This window comes from Festucalex cinctus, chromosome 12, assembly GCF_051991245.1.
Source record: "Festucalex cinctus isolate MCC-2025b chromosome 12, RoL_Fcin_1.0, whole genome shotgun sequence".
Classification (NCBI taxonomy): Eukaryota; Metazoa; Chordata; class Actinopteri; order Syngnathiformes; family Syngnathidae; genus Festucalex; species Festucalex cinctus.
Genome location: NC_135422.1, coordinates 13,636,989 through 13,653,813, shown reverse-complemented (window position 1 = coordinate 13,653,813; position 16,825 = coordinate 13,636,989). Strand labels below are relative to the sequence as shown.

General features: G+C 39.4%; 2 protein-coding genes across 2 annotated transcripts; one reads left to right on the top strand and one right to left on the bottom strand.

The window, feature by feature from the left end:
* Positions 1-2,948: 2,948 nt before the first annotated feature.
* Positions 2,949-13,897, bottom strand: psen1 (presenilin 1). The gene is made up of 11 exons (XM_077540053.1): positions 13,734-13,897; positions 12,344-12,441; positions 11,598-11,893; positions 10,593-10,734; positions 9,401-9,468; positions 9,091-9,311; positions 8,910-9,008; positions 6,213-6,308; positions 5,983-6,150; positions 4,504-4,622; positions 2,949-4,369 (listed from the first exon to the last, which is right to left on the bottom strand). The coding sequence occupies exons 2-11, from the start codon at positions 12,377-12,379 to the stop codon at positions 4,214-4,216; spliced, it is 1,401 nt and encodes a 466-aa protein (XP_077396179.1). The 5' UTR covers positions 12,380-12,441; positions 13,734-13,897; the 3' UTR covers positions 2,949-4,213.
* A 1,293-nt stretch (positions 13,898-15,190) lies between these two features.
* LOC144032295 (enhancer of rudimentary homolog) lies at positions 15,191-16,788 on the top strand. The gene is made up of 4 exons (XM_077540054.1): positions 15,191-15,314; positions 15,812-15,899; positions 16,103-16,223; positions 16,540-16,788. Exons 1-4 carry the CDS (start codon positions 15,312-15,314, stop codon positions 16,640-16,642), a joined length of 315 nt encoding a protein of 104 aa, XP_077396180.1. The 5' UTR covers positions 15,191-15,311; the 3' UTR covers positions 16,643-16,788.
* The last annotated feature ends 37 nt before the right edge of the window (positions 16,789-16,825 follow it).

The following is a 16,825-nucleotide window of genomic DNA, read 5'->3' as shown; positions in this document are numbered from 1 at the left end:
AATTCTGGCCCTCAGGCCCCCCTAGCCAGCCTGTTTTCCATGTCTCCCAATTCCCAATGCAGCTGATTCCAATGACAGCTAATCAGCCAGCTCTGGAGAAGCCTGATAATGATCCTCACCTGCGTTGCAATTGGGAGACATGGAAAACAGGCTGGCTAGGGGGGCCTGAGGACCGGAATTGAAAAACACTGGACTACTGTAACAATTTGTATGCAAATTCTCAACCTCCAAGATGCAGTGACATTATGCTGTACCATGTCACAATCTTGCGCTATTTTTGGTGTAAAATGTCATTCAAGATGTTGTATTTTTGTGTCAAATCTCATGGGTACAGTGTGTAACGTATCATGATACCGCCATATTTTGGTGTGGAGTTTCACCATTTGGGAGGTAACGCGATAATCTACCGCACTACGATGAAATATTTTTTTATTGTAAAAAAAACAAAACAGTAATTGTGTGTTGCAAACACCAAAGAGGAAAAACAACCTTTGAAATTCAACAAGTTTATTGTGTTTTGCTTTCTTAAAGATTCTACACATTTTCCTTCAGTCCAATCCGCTCAGTTTGTGTGTGCGCTGCGATGGTGGTGCGGGATCACAGAGTATTTTTAGTTCTGTGCCCCAAAATAGCTGACCATCCACTTCCTTCGCCGGACGGCTACAAATAAAACCTTTCACAAGGCCTGGCGCAGCTTCTGCCATGTTGTTATATTCTCTCGAGTTTCCGCACCTTCTCTTTCCGTTCTCAGACGAGCGTCACGGACGTCCGCCTGGCTCGTCTGCGTTCAGAGCTGTCGCCTGAGCTTGTGGGCCTGGCGCTCCTTGGCATTGAAGGCGTACTTGGTGTCCTGGAGCTGTTCGATGAGTTCGCGGGCCTCGCGCATGTCTGCGGCCAGCTGTCCATACTTTTCCACCAGCTCCTGGTTCTCCCGCCGGAGTTCCACCACCAGCTGGCTCAGCTCGTCGTTCTGCCGGCCGCAGTGTGCCTTCAGTTGCTCCATCTCGGAGAGAGTGTCCTCCATGCGGCGAACCAGACCCTCCAGTTTGTCCTGGGACATCTTCGTATAGGCGACGTCCGCTCCGTTTTTTTTCCGGCTTCTGTCTCTTGAGACTGCGGTCGCCCACACAGGCGATTATTCTCACCTAATATCCTCTTCGTTCTTCCCAACACGCTAATCCCATTAGTGGATCTATCCTGGGTGATGTCGAGGCCTTAAGATGCCGCTTGCGATTATCCCCGACAGCTTGGGACATAGTCTACGTAAATTGCCTTGAAAGTCCCAAAAACTGACCAATTCTTGAAGAAATGCTGATATTACGCATTAATTGACACGATACACAAAATGATGAACTTTAACCCTATAATACCAAACATATATTAAATAGACGAACCCTGACATATATGAGCTGACACATGCATTGTACGAATAATCCATTAGAGGGCAGTATCACCCAGCAACCGTGCAAGATCGCCCAAATAAGAAAGGAGAGAACATGTACTTAATATTCGGAAATGTTCTTTCTGATTTTTAGAAATACTAATATGTTTGATATGTCTGTTTATTATTATTATATTTTTGACAGTTATAAATGTACAAATTTAAAGCATTATGACCCGGTGTATCAAATATGACACAAATAAAGTTATAAGTGGAAGTTGACTTTCAAAAAAATAAAAATATAAATTGTTTGTTCAAAAGGACCAATAAATACTCTCATTTATAAAGAATCAGAATTTTCTCTCAGATATTTCATGGATCAAGCTTTATAGGGTTAAAGCAACGGAAATTTAGCCATAAATGTCCTAAAAATTTATCTTTTTACAAAAAAAAAAAAGGGTTAACGATATTAAAAACGGACATAATAAATTTAAGACGGCTTCCAAAAGTCATAAAAATAGAGGTTCTTCAAAAGAAAAGGAAAAAAGTGTCTTCAAAACTGACTTGATGCCTTCCAAAACTCCTGAAAATGGATGCATTTTTGGAGGGCTTGAAATAGTGCTGAAAATTAAGGCTCCTACTGAACTTCTGCAAAAAAACAAGTCCCCAAAATGGATTTATCAACAAAACGCTTTTAAAGTGTCCTAAAAATTATCCTCCAAAAAACATGAACATTGAGCGTTCGACAAAAATATCTTCAAAGTTTTGAAAATTGACTGCCTCCAAAAAGTCCCAATAAAGGGCATATTTGAATAAAATGCCTTAAAAAAAATACTGAAAAATCAACATATTCAATTTAAAATGACTTCCAAAAGACCAGAGAATTCGGGTTTTTACAAAATAGACATATGACATTTTACTAAAATTTCCAAAAGTCCTCAAAATGGACATGTACGACAAAATGCATTAAGGAACACCTAAAAATGTACTTAAAATAAATAAATAAATAATATACTTACATATTAAAACTTCAAAAGCTCCTGAAAATTAATACATTTTCAATTGGTTTCCCAAAAGTCCTGATAATTCCGCTTGTTTGACATAAAAAGCCTTCCAAAAGTCTCAAAAATTGACTGATTAGACAAAAAAAAAAATAATAATTTAAAAAAAGCCATTAAAAGCATTTTATTTTATTTTTTTTAAACTAAGAGTGGCTTACAAATCCTAAACATTGAGGTGTCTACAGAATACCTTGAACGTTATGGAAATTAAAATATTCTACACAAAACGCCTTCAAAACCTCCTGAAAATAGACTTATTTAACAGCCAAAAGTTTCTACAAAAATGACTTAAGTTCTATATTCATGGACAGATTGTACTTTAAATGCCACCAATCAGTCTTGTCTTTTAAAAAGTCCCCCCCCCCCAAAAAGCTGTTGCCTTTAAATGCCTTCAAAAAGTCCAGAACAAGGAGATATTGTACAAATAATGCCTCAAAGTTTTCTTAAATTGCGGTATTCAACTAAAATGCTGTTTCGTAAAGTCCCATATTGATTGGAAGGTGAAAACAAAATAATTTCATTGATTTCAGTGATTGTTTATTAAAAAAACAAAAAACAAAAAAAAAACAAGTGAACACATTTGAACTTGCAAAAAGACATAACACGTTAAACGACACAAAATAAAGCCAAGTCAGCCCAAACTGTCCATCAAACAAAAACACATGTATGAGAAGAAAAAAGATGACATGGCGTCGTACGCATCACTAGTTATTATTATTCATATTCAAGCTGTTCAAAACTTCTGCGGCTCTTGGACTGGATGTGTGATGTAGTGCGTAAGGGGACTACTGTCCCAGCACTGTCACATTCACTGATACAAGCTGCCAAAAAAAAATCCGTCTCGGCATCACCTGTCAGACTTTTCACATCCAAATCCCGCAAAATTGCCGCAAGAGAAAACGCGGAATTTATTCGCCTTAGATTTTTACATCAAGCACACATTTTTACCCCCCAAACCTCCATTCCATGTTGGTTGACACAAACACAGAAAAGCTGCGGAAAACTTGGTTGCACAGTGGCACCCTTTACACCGCGATACCCTTACACGCAGATATTCCCTGGTCGACTGCGATATACCCTTTCATGCAGTACGGCTCTGGTACTACCAACAAAGTTGGAATATTCCCGTGCCAACTGGAGCTGGCAGTGACAAACTTTACATGTTGCTTCTGACATTGCAGAATACCCTTACATGCCGTTACGGCTCTCTGAAGCTGGGTTGATTTTGTTCACCCCCATTCTTTTTACACTGTAATGTGGAAAGAAAAGGTGACATTTTACACCCCTTTTCCAATGCGGGATACTGCCTCAGTTGACAGAAAAAAAAGGGGAAAAAAAAGAAAGAAAAAAAAAGACAGCTTTTGTGTGAAAGGGGCCATGAGATTTGGACTCTTCTCTCGAAGACCCTGTCGTTTGCTGGGAGGGAGCGAGTTGGACAGCTTGGCAGTCGCGGTGCTGAAAAGCGACTTCCTGGTGTCCCTGAGCAAGGCACCTGCTGCCCCGGCACCAGAAGAACCGGGAAGGCTCCGTCTCGGCATCAATTTTTAAAAAAAAGCTGGAAAAACAAACAAACATTCTCGCTGGGAGTCAATGAGAGTTTTGTGTTGCTAGCCTGAGACAGGAGTTGGATTAAAAATAATAATAATAATGTTTAAAAACCAAAACAAAAAAACAAAAAACAAAAAAAAAAACAGCGAGGAATGCCTTCCCTTCCTCTCAGCTGGAACAAACTAGTCATGTTATTTCCATCAGGAAAAAGTTTTTTTCCCTGCTAAATGTAGAACTGGTGAAGCGCCAGCTCGTCCATGAAGGGGCGCACCAGGTTGTCGGTGGCAAAGTAGAAGACCAAGCCGAAGAAGATGGAGATGGGCAGCGCCGGCAGCGCTTTCTTGAAGATGGCCAGCAGCAGCAGCGTCAGACACAAGCCCTGCGGGGAGGGAGAAAACCACACGCCACACGAGGGCGGGGGTGGGAGTGAGGGGGGGGCAGTTACGTCAAAAGCGGCGGCTTATTTACGACGGCGCCGCCGGGGGTGGAGCGCGGCTTTTGCGGCCCACTCACAATGAGGATGGCGACGAAGCAGGCCAGCGTGGTGTTCCAGTCGCCGCTGGCGGCGGCCGAGGCTTTTCCCACCAGCATGCTGTAGAAGATGAAGTCTCCCAGGCCCAGCTTGACGCCCCCTGGGGACGCAGCGGGGGCGTAGACATGACCGTGTGCGGGATATGATGACGGGACCCGCGTTCGCGCCACCCCGAGTCATTAAGCGTCCCTAGTTGCCCTCATCACGACTGCCCTTCATCCTGAATGTTGCCCCCCCCTCCATTTCGCCAACGCACATTTTTCACCGGACTAAAACTTGACTAGACTTAAACTCTCATTAAAGCAATACTTTAACTTACCGTACCTAGCCATTTTTGGCAGTCAAACATTAATATTTTGCCTATAATAAATTTGATATTTTCATTATTTTTCATATACAGTTAGTACCTTTAAATACACATTTTTCAACTTGCTGTCGACTGAAAATGACATCACAAGGGCTCAGGCAACCAATCACAGCTCAGCTTGTGAATGTCACATGACCAAACCTAGAAAACAGGTGAGGCTGTGATTTGTTACCTGAGCCCTTGTGATGTCATTCTCAGTCGACAGCAAGTTGCAAAATGTGTTTTTAAAGGTACTAATTGTACGTAAAAAATAATGATAGTATCAAATTAATTATAGACAAAATAGCCCACTATAATGGGCTAAATAAGTGAAGTATACCTTTAATAAACAATAACTGGAACTAAATCAGTATGCATTTTCGGCAAGATGAAAATGCTTAATAAAAACTGGACTGAAATTTTTGGGCATTTTAGTTCATGAACAAAAATGAGACGGAAATTACAATATATGATTTTGTAAAATGTGTCACTGTCACATGACCAGATTACAGTTTTGGAATTTTTCATTTTAGTTAGTTTTTATTTTGTTTTGAGTTTTCTTTTTTTAATTTAGTTAGTTTTAATTAGTTTTCATGGTGGTTCTGTTAGTTTTTATTAGTTTTAGTTGTTTAATAAATGCTTAGTTTTAGTTAGTTTCAGTATTAGTTTTAATTTTTTTTTTAAAACAAAATGTGCATTACTTGTGTGCAATATTTAATGGGATACTTCACTTATTTATAGCCCATTATAACAATAAAAAGTTATTATTTTGTCTAGAATTAATTTGATACTTTCATTATTTTTCAAGTACAATTAGTACATTTAAAAACACATTTTGTAACTTGCTGTTGACTGAAAAAAGCTCAGCTTGTGAATGTCACATGACCAATCCTAGAAAACAGGTGAGCTGTGAAATTATTATTTTTGATCATGATTAATCGTTTACATACCTGTTTTAAAATTTCAAATTGCCCCAAATCAGGAATTTCAGCTTCTCAACAAGACATTTCTGTAGCAGCCCGATTATTTGCGTTGTTCACTTTGGACAACAATGACCAATACTTTTGACCAAAGCCAATTCCTATGTTTGCAGTATTAAACGGTTTCCACTCACGCTCTTCGTCGTCATCGTCGACGGGCGGCCGGTCCGAGGGCATCTGCTGGATCTCCTGCCGGGTGTCCTCGGTGGACTGTATGTGCCCCAGCTGGTGCTCCTGGTGGCTCACCCAGGACGGCGTGAAGCCTCCGTTGTCACCCGACGGACTGGCTGGCGCCGCCAAGGCTGCGCACGGGCGTTTCGTTAGAGACGACGACGCGTGCAATCGGACGGGAGGCGGCGCTCACCTGCTTGCGGCTCGGGCTGAGGCGCCATCGTGTCGTCGGGGGTCCCCTTGGGCCACGCGTCCGTGTCGGCCATGTTGACGAGCCACACCATGGTTGCTGCGGGGAGGAGGAAAAAGTTCACATTCTTCCTGCGTTATTTCTATAAGACGCCAGCCTGGCTGCCGGCGTGAAATGTTCTAATCTGGGCTTTTGCGTGTTCTTCCTGTGTTGATGTGGCTTCCACCCACATGCCAAAAACACGCATGATATGTACCCCGAGGTTACTACACTGAAACATATGTCCACATGTGTTATCATGAACCCTAAATGGTTGTTAACTACGTGAACACGTCTGAGGTTATGGCTCGAAAGCAAGTGTGGGGAAAATGCGGCATGTGGGTCACGTATGACCCCCACGACTCCTTATTCAATGTGGAAAAAGGAAACGTGCAACATTGTCATAGTTTTTCATACATTTAGCATGGCCATCAGAGAATGGAGTCCAATTAGAACAAAACACAACATCATCATCATCATCATCATCATCGTGCCGTTTTACTCCAGACCAGATCCAGATTGCACATTTTTTTTTGTAAACGCAACAAGGAAGATCTGGTTACTGATGTTCACATGCTTCTATTTCTGTCTAATCTTACCCAATTTGAACAAAAGCTGCTAAGTGAAGTCACAACGTGGTTAATCTGGATCTGAACCGGATTGGCCATTTTGCAGCAGTGTAAACGCAACATATCAAAAACCATTTAACATGTTCAGTATCTTATTGTTCTGCCACATTACAGTGACATGTTTTTTTGTTTTTTTGTTAATCCAGATTTGATCCAGATTGCACTTTTTGTACCGGTGTAAATCCCGTTTACTGTAACTTGTTTGCCATCCATCAGATCATGTGATTTTTGCACTTGTGAATGAGTTATAGTTATCCCTCATTTCTACAAAGGTGACAAATGATGTGAAGTAATTTCCAAATTTGTATTGTATTATTTATTAAAACTTTCATACTTATACTGTAATACCGTATACAATGTACACATGTGAAGTGCAAATATCCTTTTTGTACACTTGGGCTCATCATTATCACATTCTCCACTACGGTCATGTGACACTGGAGATGTCCCTGCCTTTCAAAAGCAAGCCTGGCCTGCTGAATAACATTGAAGTGACCATATGAGGAGGTACTGATAGTCGTCTGTTTACGGGCTTTAGCTTTAGCCATGACGTCATCTGTCGAGGCCGTCTGCAGGTTGGCAAAATTGTGTGTTGTGTTTACTGTATTTTTGTTAGCTTTAGCTCAAGGAGAAGATTGAAAGAGCACCAGCAGCTGTTTCCGTTCTCCATCTTAACCTTAACCACATGTTATGGATTACAATTTTTTTTCTCACTAGTGGTGGCTAAAATGAAGATTATATAGATATTTGTATCTTTTTCCGTTCTGCAGCAATTAGCTACGCTGTATGTAGCTTCGCTTCATCATTATTCACAAATCTATTTAGTAAGGGTGTCACGATTTCGATTTTTTATCGAAATCGATCGAAATTACGTCACGATTTCGAGCATCGAAATAGAAGAGAGGACACACGATTCAATGCCCCGTACCCCCCCCGTAACTATTTCATCCTCATTTACAGTGAAACTTCCACACACTTCAGCTCGCGCGAAACGCCAGATCCATAGGTCTATTTATAGCAGCAGACCTGCAGCCTTGGAAAACGCTGGATTCAAACATTTAATTAGTGTACTTGAACCACGCTACAGTATGCCCAGCAACTGTAAATGTTGGGATATAGTTTGTTCAGGCTGTATTTGTTCCATGACTTTGGATACAATATATTTTTTGTTGTTGTTGCACATTATTTTAAGAGGAACGCACAGCACACTGTTGTAACCAAAAACAGTCAATAGATGGCAGGCACCCACTGTGACTTTTTGTTTTTGTTTTTTTATTTTTTATTTTACACTTCAGTAAGAACAAGACGGTTAACTTTATATTGTAAATAAATTCTTTGAATTTGATCATTCCTGCCTAATGTCAATTATCATATATTACATAAATTTACACAAAAATAATATGGAAATTGCATCACCTATATGTAGCCGATCTTTTGAAATAAGATTTACTGTACAATGAATAGAACCAATGATCATAGACTAGCCTTAGCCTACAGAAGCATATGCCTCTGTGTTATAAAGTGGGGGAGCGGAAAAAAAAAAAAAAAAAAAAAAAAAAATCGAAAAAAAAAATCGAATCGTGACCCCAAAATCGAAATTTAAATCGAATCGTGGAGTTGGCGAATCGTGACACCCCTACTATTTAGAATTCTAAGCAATTGAGCTTTTTTTTCAACATGTCCCTGGTTGATATCCTTTGCTCTGCTGCCACCTGCTGGCCGTTTGTGTAATGACTACTATTTCTTCAACCGTTCTTTACAGTTGAGACTTCATCAAAGACTTCTGTATGCTATAGCATAAAAAAAAATGTATAAATCTTTGTGACACTTAAAACATTTAAAATACAATGTATTTATATGTTTTTTGGGAACAAATTAGTTAATTATGATTTCAATATCAATAAAAACAGCTATGGTTATTTTTTTTCCGTAATCACCCAGCCATAGTGTCATGATATGTACTTTAGGTGTATAAAAAAAATAAAAATAAAAAGTAAAAAAAAATAAAAATAAAAATAAAAAAAGGCCTTACATGAGTAGATGAGGGCAGGAAAAATGGGCTCATTCCTCTCCTGAGCCGTCTCCACCAAGATCCTCAGAGGGCCTTTGGGACACAGCACCGCCAACAGATCTGAAAACAGAAATGGTCATGAAACGGATGGTGGGTAAAAATTTCATGCCAGGTGGGTTGACTCAAGGTAGGTCATACACACCGTAGACGGATATAACGGCGAGTATGAGCCAGGCGGTCCATTCGGGCAGGTACTTGATGAAGACCAGCGCCATGAGAGCACTGATCATGATGAGGTAGGCCTGCTGGAGGCGCAGCGGCCCCTTCCAGTGGATGCACATCATGCCCACCACGCCGAAGTTCCACACGATGACCGCCAGCGTCATGTAGTCCATGGCCACGTTGTAGGTTTTGAACACCTCCCTGGCGGCGGCGTGCAGAGGGCAGGGACGTAAGATGATGTTGGATAGAGGAAGAGTGAAATGAGAGGGGGGAGAGGGGAGGGGGCTTACTTGAGGTAGATGTAGGAGAAGAAGAAGAGCAGGAGCAAGGAGGAGATGAAGAGCCAGCCTTGGATCACCTAAGGAAAAACAAGTCAAGTTTTAATATTGCCAGCCGAAAAGTTTTTTCTGCTTCTGCTGTTTTGAAGTTAAAAGCCCCTTTCACACTGCCTGGAATCGATACGGGATAATTTTGAGATCATTTCACAAATTCTTAATTTAAGGAGACTATAGCTGGAATTTCATGATTTAAAAAAAAAAATACTTTCATGGCAGAAAAGGTTCATTAGTATTACTTTACAATATTCTTTTTTTTTTTTTTTTGTAGGAGAATAAAATTGTACTATTACAAGAAAGTCATAATTTGACAAGGAAAAAAGTTCCAATTTAAAGGAGAAACAAGACACTATTTTATGGGGGGGGAAATATTGTAGAACAATAAAATTGCACTATTATGGGGAAAAGGCATGACTTTAGCCAAATAGGAATGAAGTTTTACTTTAAATTTTATTTTAGGTGCAGAAAAAAAAACTGTTTTATGACAGAGGAAAATGTACCCGTCGAGGAATACAATTTTATTATTATTATTACTAAAACATTTTTTTGGGGCTGAAAAAAGTAAACACTTTACTAGAACAGAAAAGTTGTACATTTACAAGGGACTTTTTTTAATGAGTTAAAAAAGAAGAAGTCAGCTTTACTCAGAAATTCTAATTTTACATAAACTTGTGGTTTTACAAGAATTCTACAGAAGCCATTTTACGAGATTTTTAATTTTAAGACTACAATTGTACTATTAATACAACACAAGTCTAATTTCAGCTAAAAAAAAAAATCAATTTTTAGTAATTTTAAGAGACTAAAATCACTGTTGTTACAAGAGAGAAATAGCCATAATTTCAGACAAAAAGGGGAAAAAAAGCCCATATCATACATTTATGAGAAAAATATAGTCCAAATGAAGCAGAAAAAATATATATTGATGAAAGAAATATGATTTTAGGAAAAGAAGCTGTACTTTTACAACGAGACAATTTAAAAAAAATATTTTTTGTTGAAATGGTCTTAATTTTACAAGAATGGTTGGTTTATATTACAAGGTGTATTTTTTTAATCAAAACCACATTTTAGTAGGTATAAAGAAACCAATGCTTTTTTTTTTTTTTTGCTGCGTCTCAGCGTGAATGTGTCGGGCGTGACGTACCCTGTAGCAACGGTACTTGTAGAGCAGCACCAGCACCAGCGTCATGACGATGATGACGGTGATCATGATGGTGGCGTTGAGGATGGAGTTCAGCGCCCGCTGGCCCACCGTGTCCGTATCCTCCGGGAACGGCGTGTAGATCCTGGCGGGTAGTTTATTTTAGTTTAGTTTATTCATTTTTTCCTTTCGGACACATTACAGTTTACATCAATCACATCACATCATTTGCAACATTGACATCCGAAAGAAGGGCTGACGGGTGGAAGCCGAAGCTTATTCGAGACCCGTCCCCATCGACCCATTACTATAACACATCAATCATATACATTAAACATCATCGTGATAATATAGTCACTAAAAAATGGCCAAATTGAGCTGAAAATGTTTGGTGAGTGCAGTGGTTCTCAAACTGTGAGGGTCAGCAAAATAATAGTAACATAACATTCTTTAACAAGAAAACACCTCATAAATCAATTACTCTTCCCCACTTTAAGTTTAGGCCAATTAAAACTCTGATATGATTGTGGCGAATTACATAAATACGACATCATCATGAATTAAGCATTCTTTTACAAGTATTATTACAAAATTAGAGTAATATATATTTCTAGAACTAAGAGCGTATTATTACAGGAGGAAAATATTTTTTTCCCAGAAAAAAAAAAAGATAATATATTATTGCCTTTGTTCTTGAACATTCGTTTTTGTTCTTGAACACAAAACCATTGATAATCAAATATAAGTTTGTTATTGGAGCATTTTTACTTCTTCTGGTCAACAGGTACGTTTTTAATGGCTATTTTTTTAATTATTTAATGCTATTTAATTGCTTTTTATTGCTATTTGGGGGTACAAATAATAATTATGTTTACTTAGCATTAGGATTATGAGGGGGTCCTTATTTTTTTCCCCCCTACACTGGAAAAGTTTGAGAACCCATGGGATAGAGCATGAAATGTTGCAATGGCGCCACCAAGTGGCCGCACCAGTTCTGTGTCCACTCACAGCCTCTGCCCGTCGTTCTGCGTGTAGAAGCTGACCGACTTGATGGTCGCCACGACGACTACCATGCATAGCGTCACGGGGACGAAGAGCATGATGACGTGCTTGGCGCCGTACTTGAGCGTCAACTCCTCGTCATCCTCCTCATCGGCCTCCGCCACGCGGGGCGGCCTGGCGGAGGGGGGCTGGCCGTTCTGCTCCGGACCCCCAGACCCTCCCCCTGAGCCCCCCCTGGACCGAACTCTGGTGGTCCCGTCGTCTTGGTGCTGCTCGGTGCTACCGTTGTGCTCTTGTTGGTCCTGGAAACGATGCAATAAATCCATGGAAAGCAAGTCACAAGTTTGCCAGGTTTATTACCAAATCTGGCCACATGCAAAAGAAGCGCAAGAGTAACGGTTACAAGAGCAACTATTGCTAAAATGGGTGTCTTGTTGTGCGAGGGACGTAACATTTGCTGAAGTACAAGACAGACGTGTCTGAACTCGACGATGCCTACAAATAAACATGAAGCGAGCGTTTATGTCTAACTGTGTTTGTGAGAGAGAGAGAGAGCAAGTGATTATGTTCAAGCATTGCTACTGTAAATCAAATTACTCCAGAACGGTGCTTATAAAATTGGACTTTGACTGTGCATGCACGGCCACACCTTTATATGTACGAGATACACAAACATTGTGACATACACACACCCGGTCGCACATGTTGCAAGTCTGTATGAAGCAATCCTTTTCCTTCCGTTTGACACTCACCACGTTGTTTTCCACGTCTTGAGTATCGCTGGCCATGTTGAGACGCGCCGCCGCTGGTCCTCACATGCACGGCTAATGATGACGAAGTCGTCGTTGCCCTGATGGGAGACGAAAAGGCGCAGGATTGTGTCAACAGTGACGACAGTTTCACGGATCATTAACAGCGAACACATCCATTAAATAGTGGCAAGCATGAGGAAGTGAATAAAAGGAAGTATTTGGGTCACATAAGACTAAATAATAACAATTCAAGGAAAACACAGTCACAGCTAAAACAAGTAACAAGATGACAATAAAGTCATAATTTTACCTTGAACAGTCACAATTTTAGTATGAAGAGACTTTTTTTTAAACAGAAAAAATACCTACAATTACATATAACATTTGGAAGATTAAATTAGATTTTTTTTTTTTTTTTTTTTGGTGACTACTAAACAGTTTTTGACAATGAAACCATGGAAGTGTACTATTTTTACAAGGTCATGTCAAAATTTCTGTCTTAAATATTGCCTAGTTTGATGGCTCATGCTACGTTGTAAAATTCTTATTTTAAGGATTGTGATTTAACTGACCTGATCAGGCCTATCGCGTCACTATATGGGGCCCACATAAGCAAATAATGTGCGTCATCGTCTACTGGCTAATATCTGTGACTTTGAGTGTGTGTGGCTTTAAATTGAGGGTCATGCCCTGGTGAGTTATGTGGGAGTCAACAAATAAAAGTTGGCTGTTGTGAGCTAAGATTAGTGGTTGGCTATTAGGCCTAGCTGACTAAACGTTAGCCAGTCTTTGTGTTGTTGAGTGCCCGCCTGGGCATCAGTTGTGGATGTAGCAGCTCAATGCATGAATGTGTTATTACGTGTTTATTTTGCCATTTGTTCAATGAAATGTTACTAATGAGCAGTGGTAAGCTATATAAAAAAAATTGTTGACATATAATGCTATGAAACTATACAGTAACTTTTTTTCTGTGTTTATACTCTATAGTGCCATTTTACTTGATTGAAAATACACCAAATATATTTTTTATATTGCAAATCGAAGGAGAAAAAAAAAAAATCTATTGTATTTTATGTCCAGACCAGTTTGGCTACAATAACAAATGTTCAGTTAGCGTATGTAAATATTTGGTCCCTTCTGAGCACCACATCACCATGGGGACGAAATGCTTGCCACAAACAACAAACATTGGACAAGTTAGGACGTCTGCAAGCATCTACTATGTTGTTATCGTTTAGCCGAGCCGCTAATGCCAGTCAGTTAGCAACAATGACATAGCGGCACTACAAGCAGCAGCGGCCGCCCGCGCCAGCTAGTGAATATTTACACGTATAACGTCTCAGTGTGAATGCCGTTCCCCAAGAAAAGGCTTCAAATAATTGAAACTTACCGTCAACAAACGGAGAAGGACGAATTGGGCGTTGTGGACAAACTGAGTAGGTAAATAAATATGGGCACTGAACCGGGGTACTTTCCCTTCTTTGTTCTTCCTGTTCTCTGTCAGCCTACTTCCGGGATGTGCTGTCGAAATCCGCCTCCCCTGCATTTTGGCTTACGGGTTTAGTTCCGCCTTAAAACAAACGATCAATAAACAATTACTTAAAAAAAAAAACTATTCAATATAAATATAGTAAAAATTCAAACGTTGTATCGGACTTCTGTATAAAAGGTCGATTCGTCGGTTCTGACTACTGTACTCACACCCCCCAAAAACAAAAGACATGCTAATAATGCTATGCATATTTTCACGTTATATCAGAATTAAATATGTTATTATACAAATATTGTTAGAAACTTGGTTTTACGAAAAGAAAAACTGTTTTTTTGTTTTTTTTTAAATTGTATTTATTTATGCGTGAGTTCAGAGGACAACTTTTCATTGATGGCTACTTCCGAAAAATAAAATAAAATAAAATAAAATAAAATAAAATAAAATAAAATAAAATAAAATAAAATAAAATAAAATAAAATAAAATAAAATAAAATAAAGACTACTTCCTGGGTCCTGCACATACCCCCAGCAACCGTCTTAATAATCTTGACAGGATAAAGACGTGGGGTTTACCTGCAAACTATTTGATTCAGAATGGGGTATATAACACGGAAGAAGCGGGACTGTTTTTTGGACAACAGTTTGTTTCCGGTTCGTTTTGCGACGTGAGGCTGCGTCAAAAATACTTGTGCTTCTGACTTTGTGCCCTGGGTTGCGCGTTCGCAACGCGGACTGGAAATAAACTGATATGCAAAAATCACGTCCCGCCTCTTCCTTGGCATATACCCCATAAAGGGTCATTTAAAATTATTCACGTGAGTGCAAAGTTGTGGCTATTGCCAGATTAAAGATCTTCTGCAGCGGTTTAAAAAAAAAAAAGACATCGATACTGATTGTTGTTTTTGTTCAAGTTTTGATTTCGAATTGCCCATTTTATGCAAAATTACATATTGACAGTTTTATTTTCATTTTTACAGGACCACACCTTTCCCTTTTATGGAAGCGTGCTCTGAAAATGTATTGTCTCATTTGTTTGGCTTCACCAACTATAGCACTAATTTAAAAAAATAAAATAAAAAATAAAAAACAACTTTTGCATATTTGAAAATGAAGACAAACAATATATTGGGACTACGGAACACTCCACAAATTTGAACGCACATAAACTGTAAATTTGCGCCCCCTGGCGATTGTATTTGTTCGAAATACAATTTAAAACGCCCATGAAACGTTAACAACTTAACAATTCTGAACACATTCATTGATGATTAAACATAAAAAAAATCTAATTTACATAAAGTTACATTTAAAACAGAGCTGGGTTCTTCAAACAGTTGTGTCGGTTTTTTTTTTTTTTTTTTCCTTCTTAAACATTGTGCTTCCGGTTCAGAGGTCAACTCGTCCGAGCAACTGCGGCAGAGACGCGACGCGGATCGACAAACCTTTACAAAACCGACCCCAAACCACATTCAAAGCATGGTATGTGGGATGCTCAATAAATGAATTTTCGTTTCAAGTGGTAGCCGTGAACGTTTTACCCGGTCCTATATTTTTATTGCGTATTTTTAAATCAGTATAATGGGCGCCGCTTGCTAGCTTTTGGCTAAAAGTTAGCATCAACATGGGCATGTGAATCATGTGAAACCTTTGATGAATTAACAGCAGGCGACTGCACTTTCATGTTTTGGAATAAATAAATAACCATTCTCACAAAAAGTCATTTTATCACTGAAGTTGAGAATGTTTGCCAAGTTATTCATTTTCTCCATTGTGTACTTAAGGTTAATCTCAACTTGTACCATTTTCTTGGAATTTATAAGCATCACGCGTCCATTTCTGATTTAATTTCAGTATTACTGTACCAAGACACCGAATTGCACTCAGCCGAACATTATTGTAGCTGCAACTTTGTTTCCCTTTTTTAAAAAAATTATTATCATCAAATGTGTATGACACTTGGTTACTGCTTTCTATAGTCTCACACCATCCTGCTGGTGCAACCTACCAAGCGGCCCGAGGGAAGAACGTATGCCGACTACGAGTCTGTCAACGAGTGCATGGAAGGTAAAGTGATCATTGTTATACTATGGTGAAACAAGTTGCGGTCACATTTCTGTAATTGTATACAGTGTTGGTGTTTTTTGCGCGAACATGTTTAAAGGGACGCTTTTAATAAGCGTAAATGTGTAAAAGTATGCAGCTGTAGTAATAGTAGTAGAAAAAAAATGTGCCAATTGCAGTAAAACCCCTCTGTCTTGTATAAAAAGGTGTGTGCAAGATGTACGAGGAGCATCTGAAGAGGATGAACCCCAACAGTCCGTCCATCACGTATGACATCAGCCAGCTTTTTGACTTCATCGATGACCTGGCGGATCTCAGCTGTCTGGTGTAAGCATGGCAAAAAGGCTCACAATTCATGAATTCACATTTGTTTGTCAGTGCTAAAGTGTTCGTCTCATGAGACGACAAAAAGTTTCTATTTTAGGAGAATTCAGTCGCAATTTAAGAGTACTAAAGGAATGAAAATGAAGTTAGAAAGAGTGGTAATTATGGTACAGTTTGTTCAAATATGACCTAACCCAATTCGATTGGACATTCAAATACTCAAAGCGCACTACTTACTTTACATTTTAAGGTTTATGTCTAAAATTTTGTGTTACTGACTCCCATATAACATGAGAGCCCACTGAACTTTGTTGGTCAGGTACCGCGCCGACACGCAGACGTACCAGCCCAACAACAAGGACTGGATCAAGGAGAAGATCTACGTGCTACTGCGACGTCAGGCCCAGCAGGCCGCCAACTGAAAGGGGCGGGGGCTGGCCACGCGTCCTCTTGTCGCTTCTTTTCATATACCCCAGTGTTCGTTGTTGACTTTTGTTTCCCCACTTGAACGAAGGCATATTTTGTATTTTAAAGGTTTGCGTTACAAATAAAGATTTCAATTACATTATGAACAAAACTGTCATACATTCACATTGGTTTGTTTA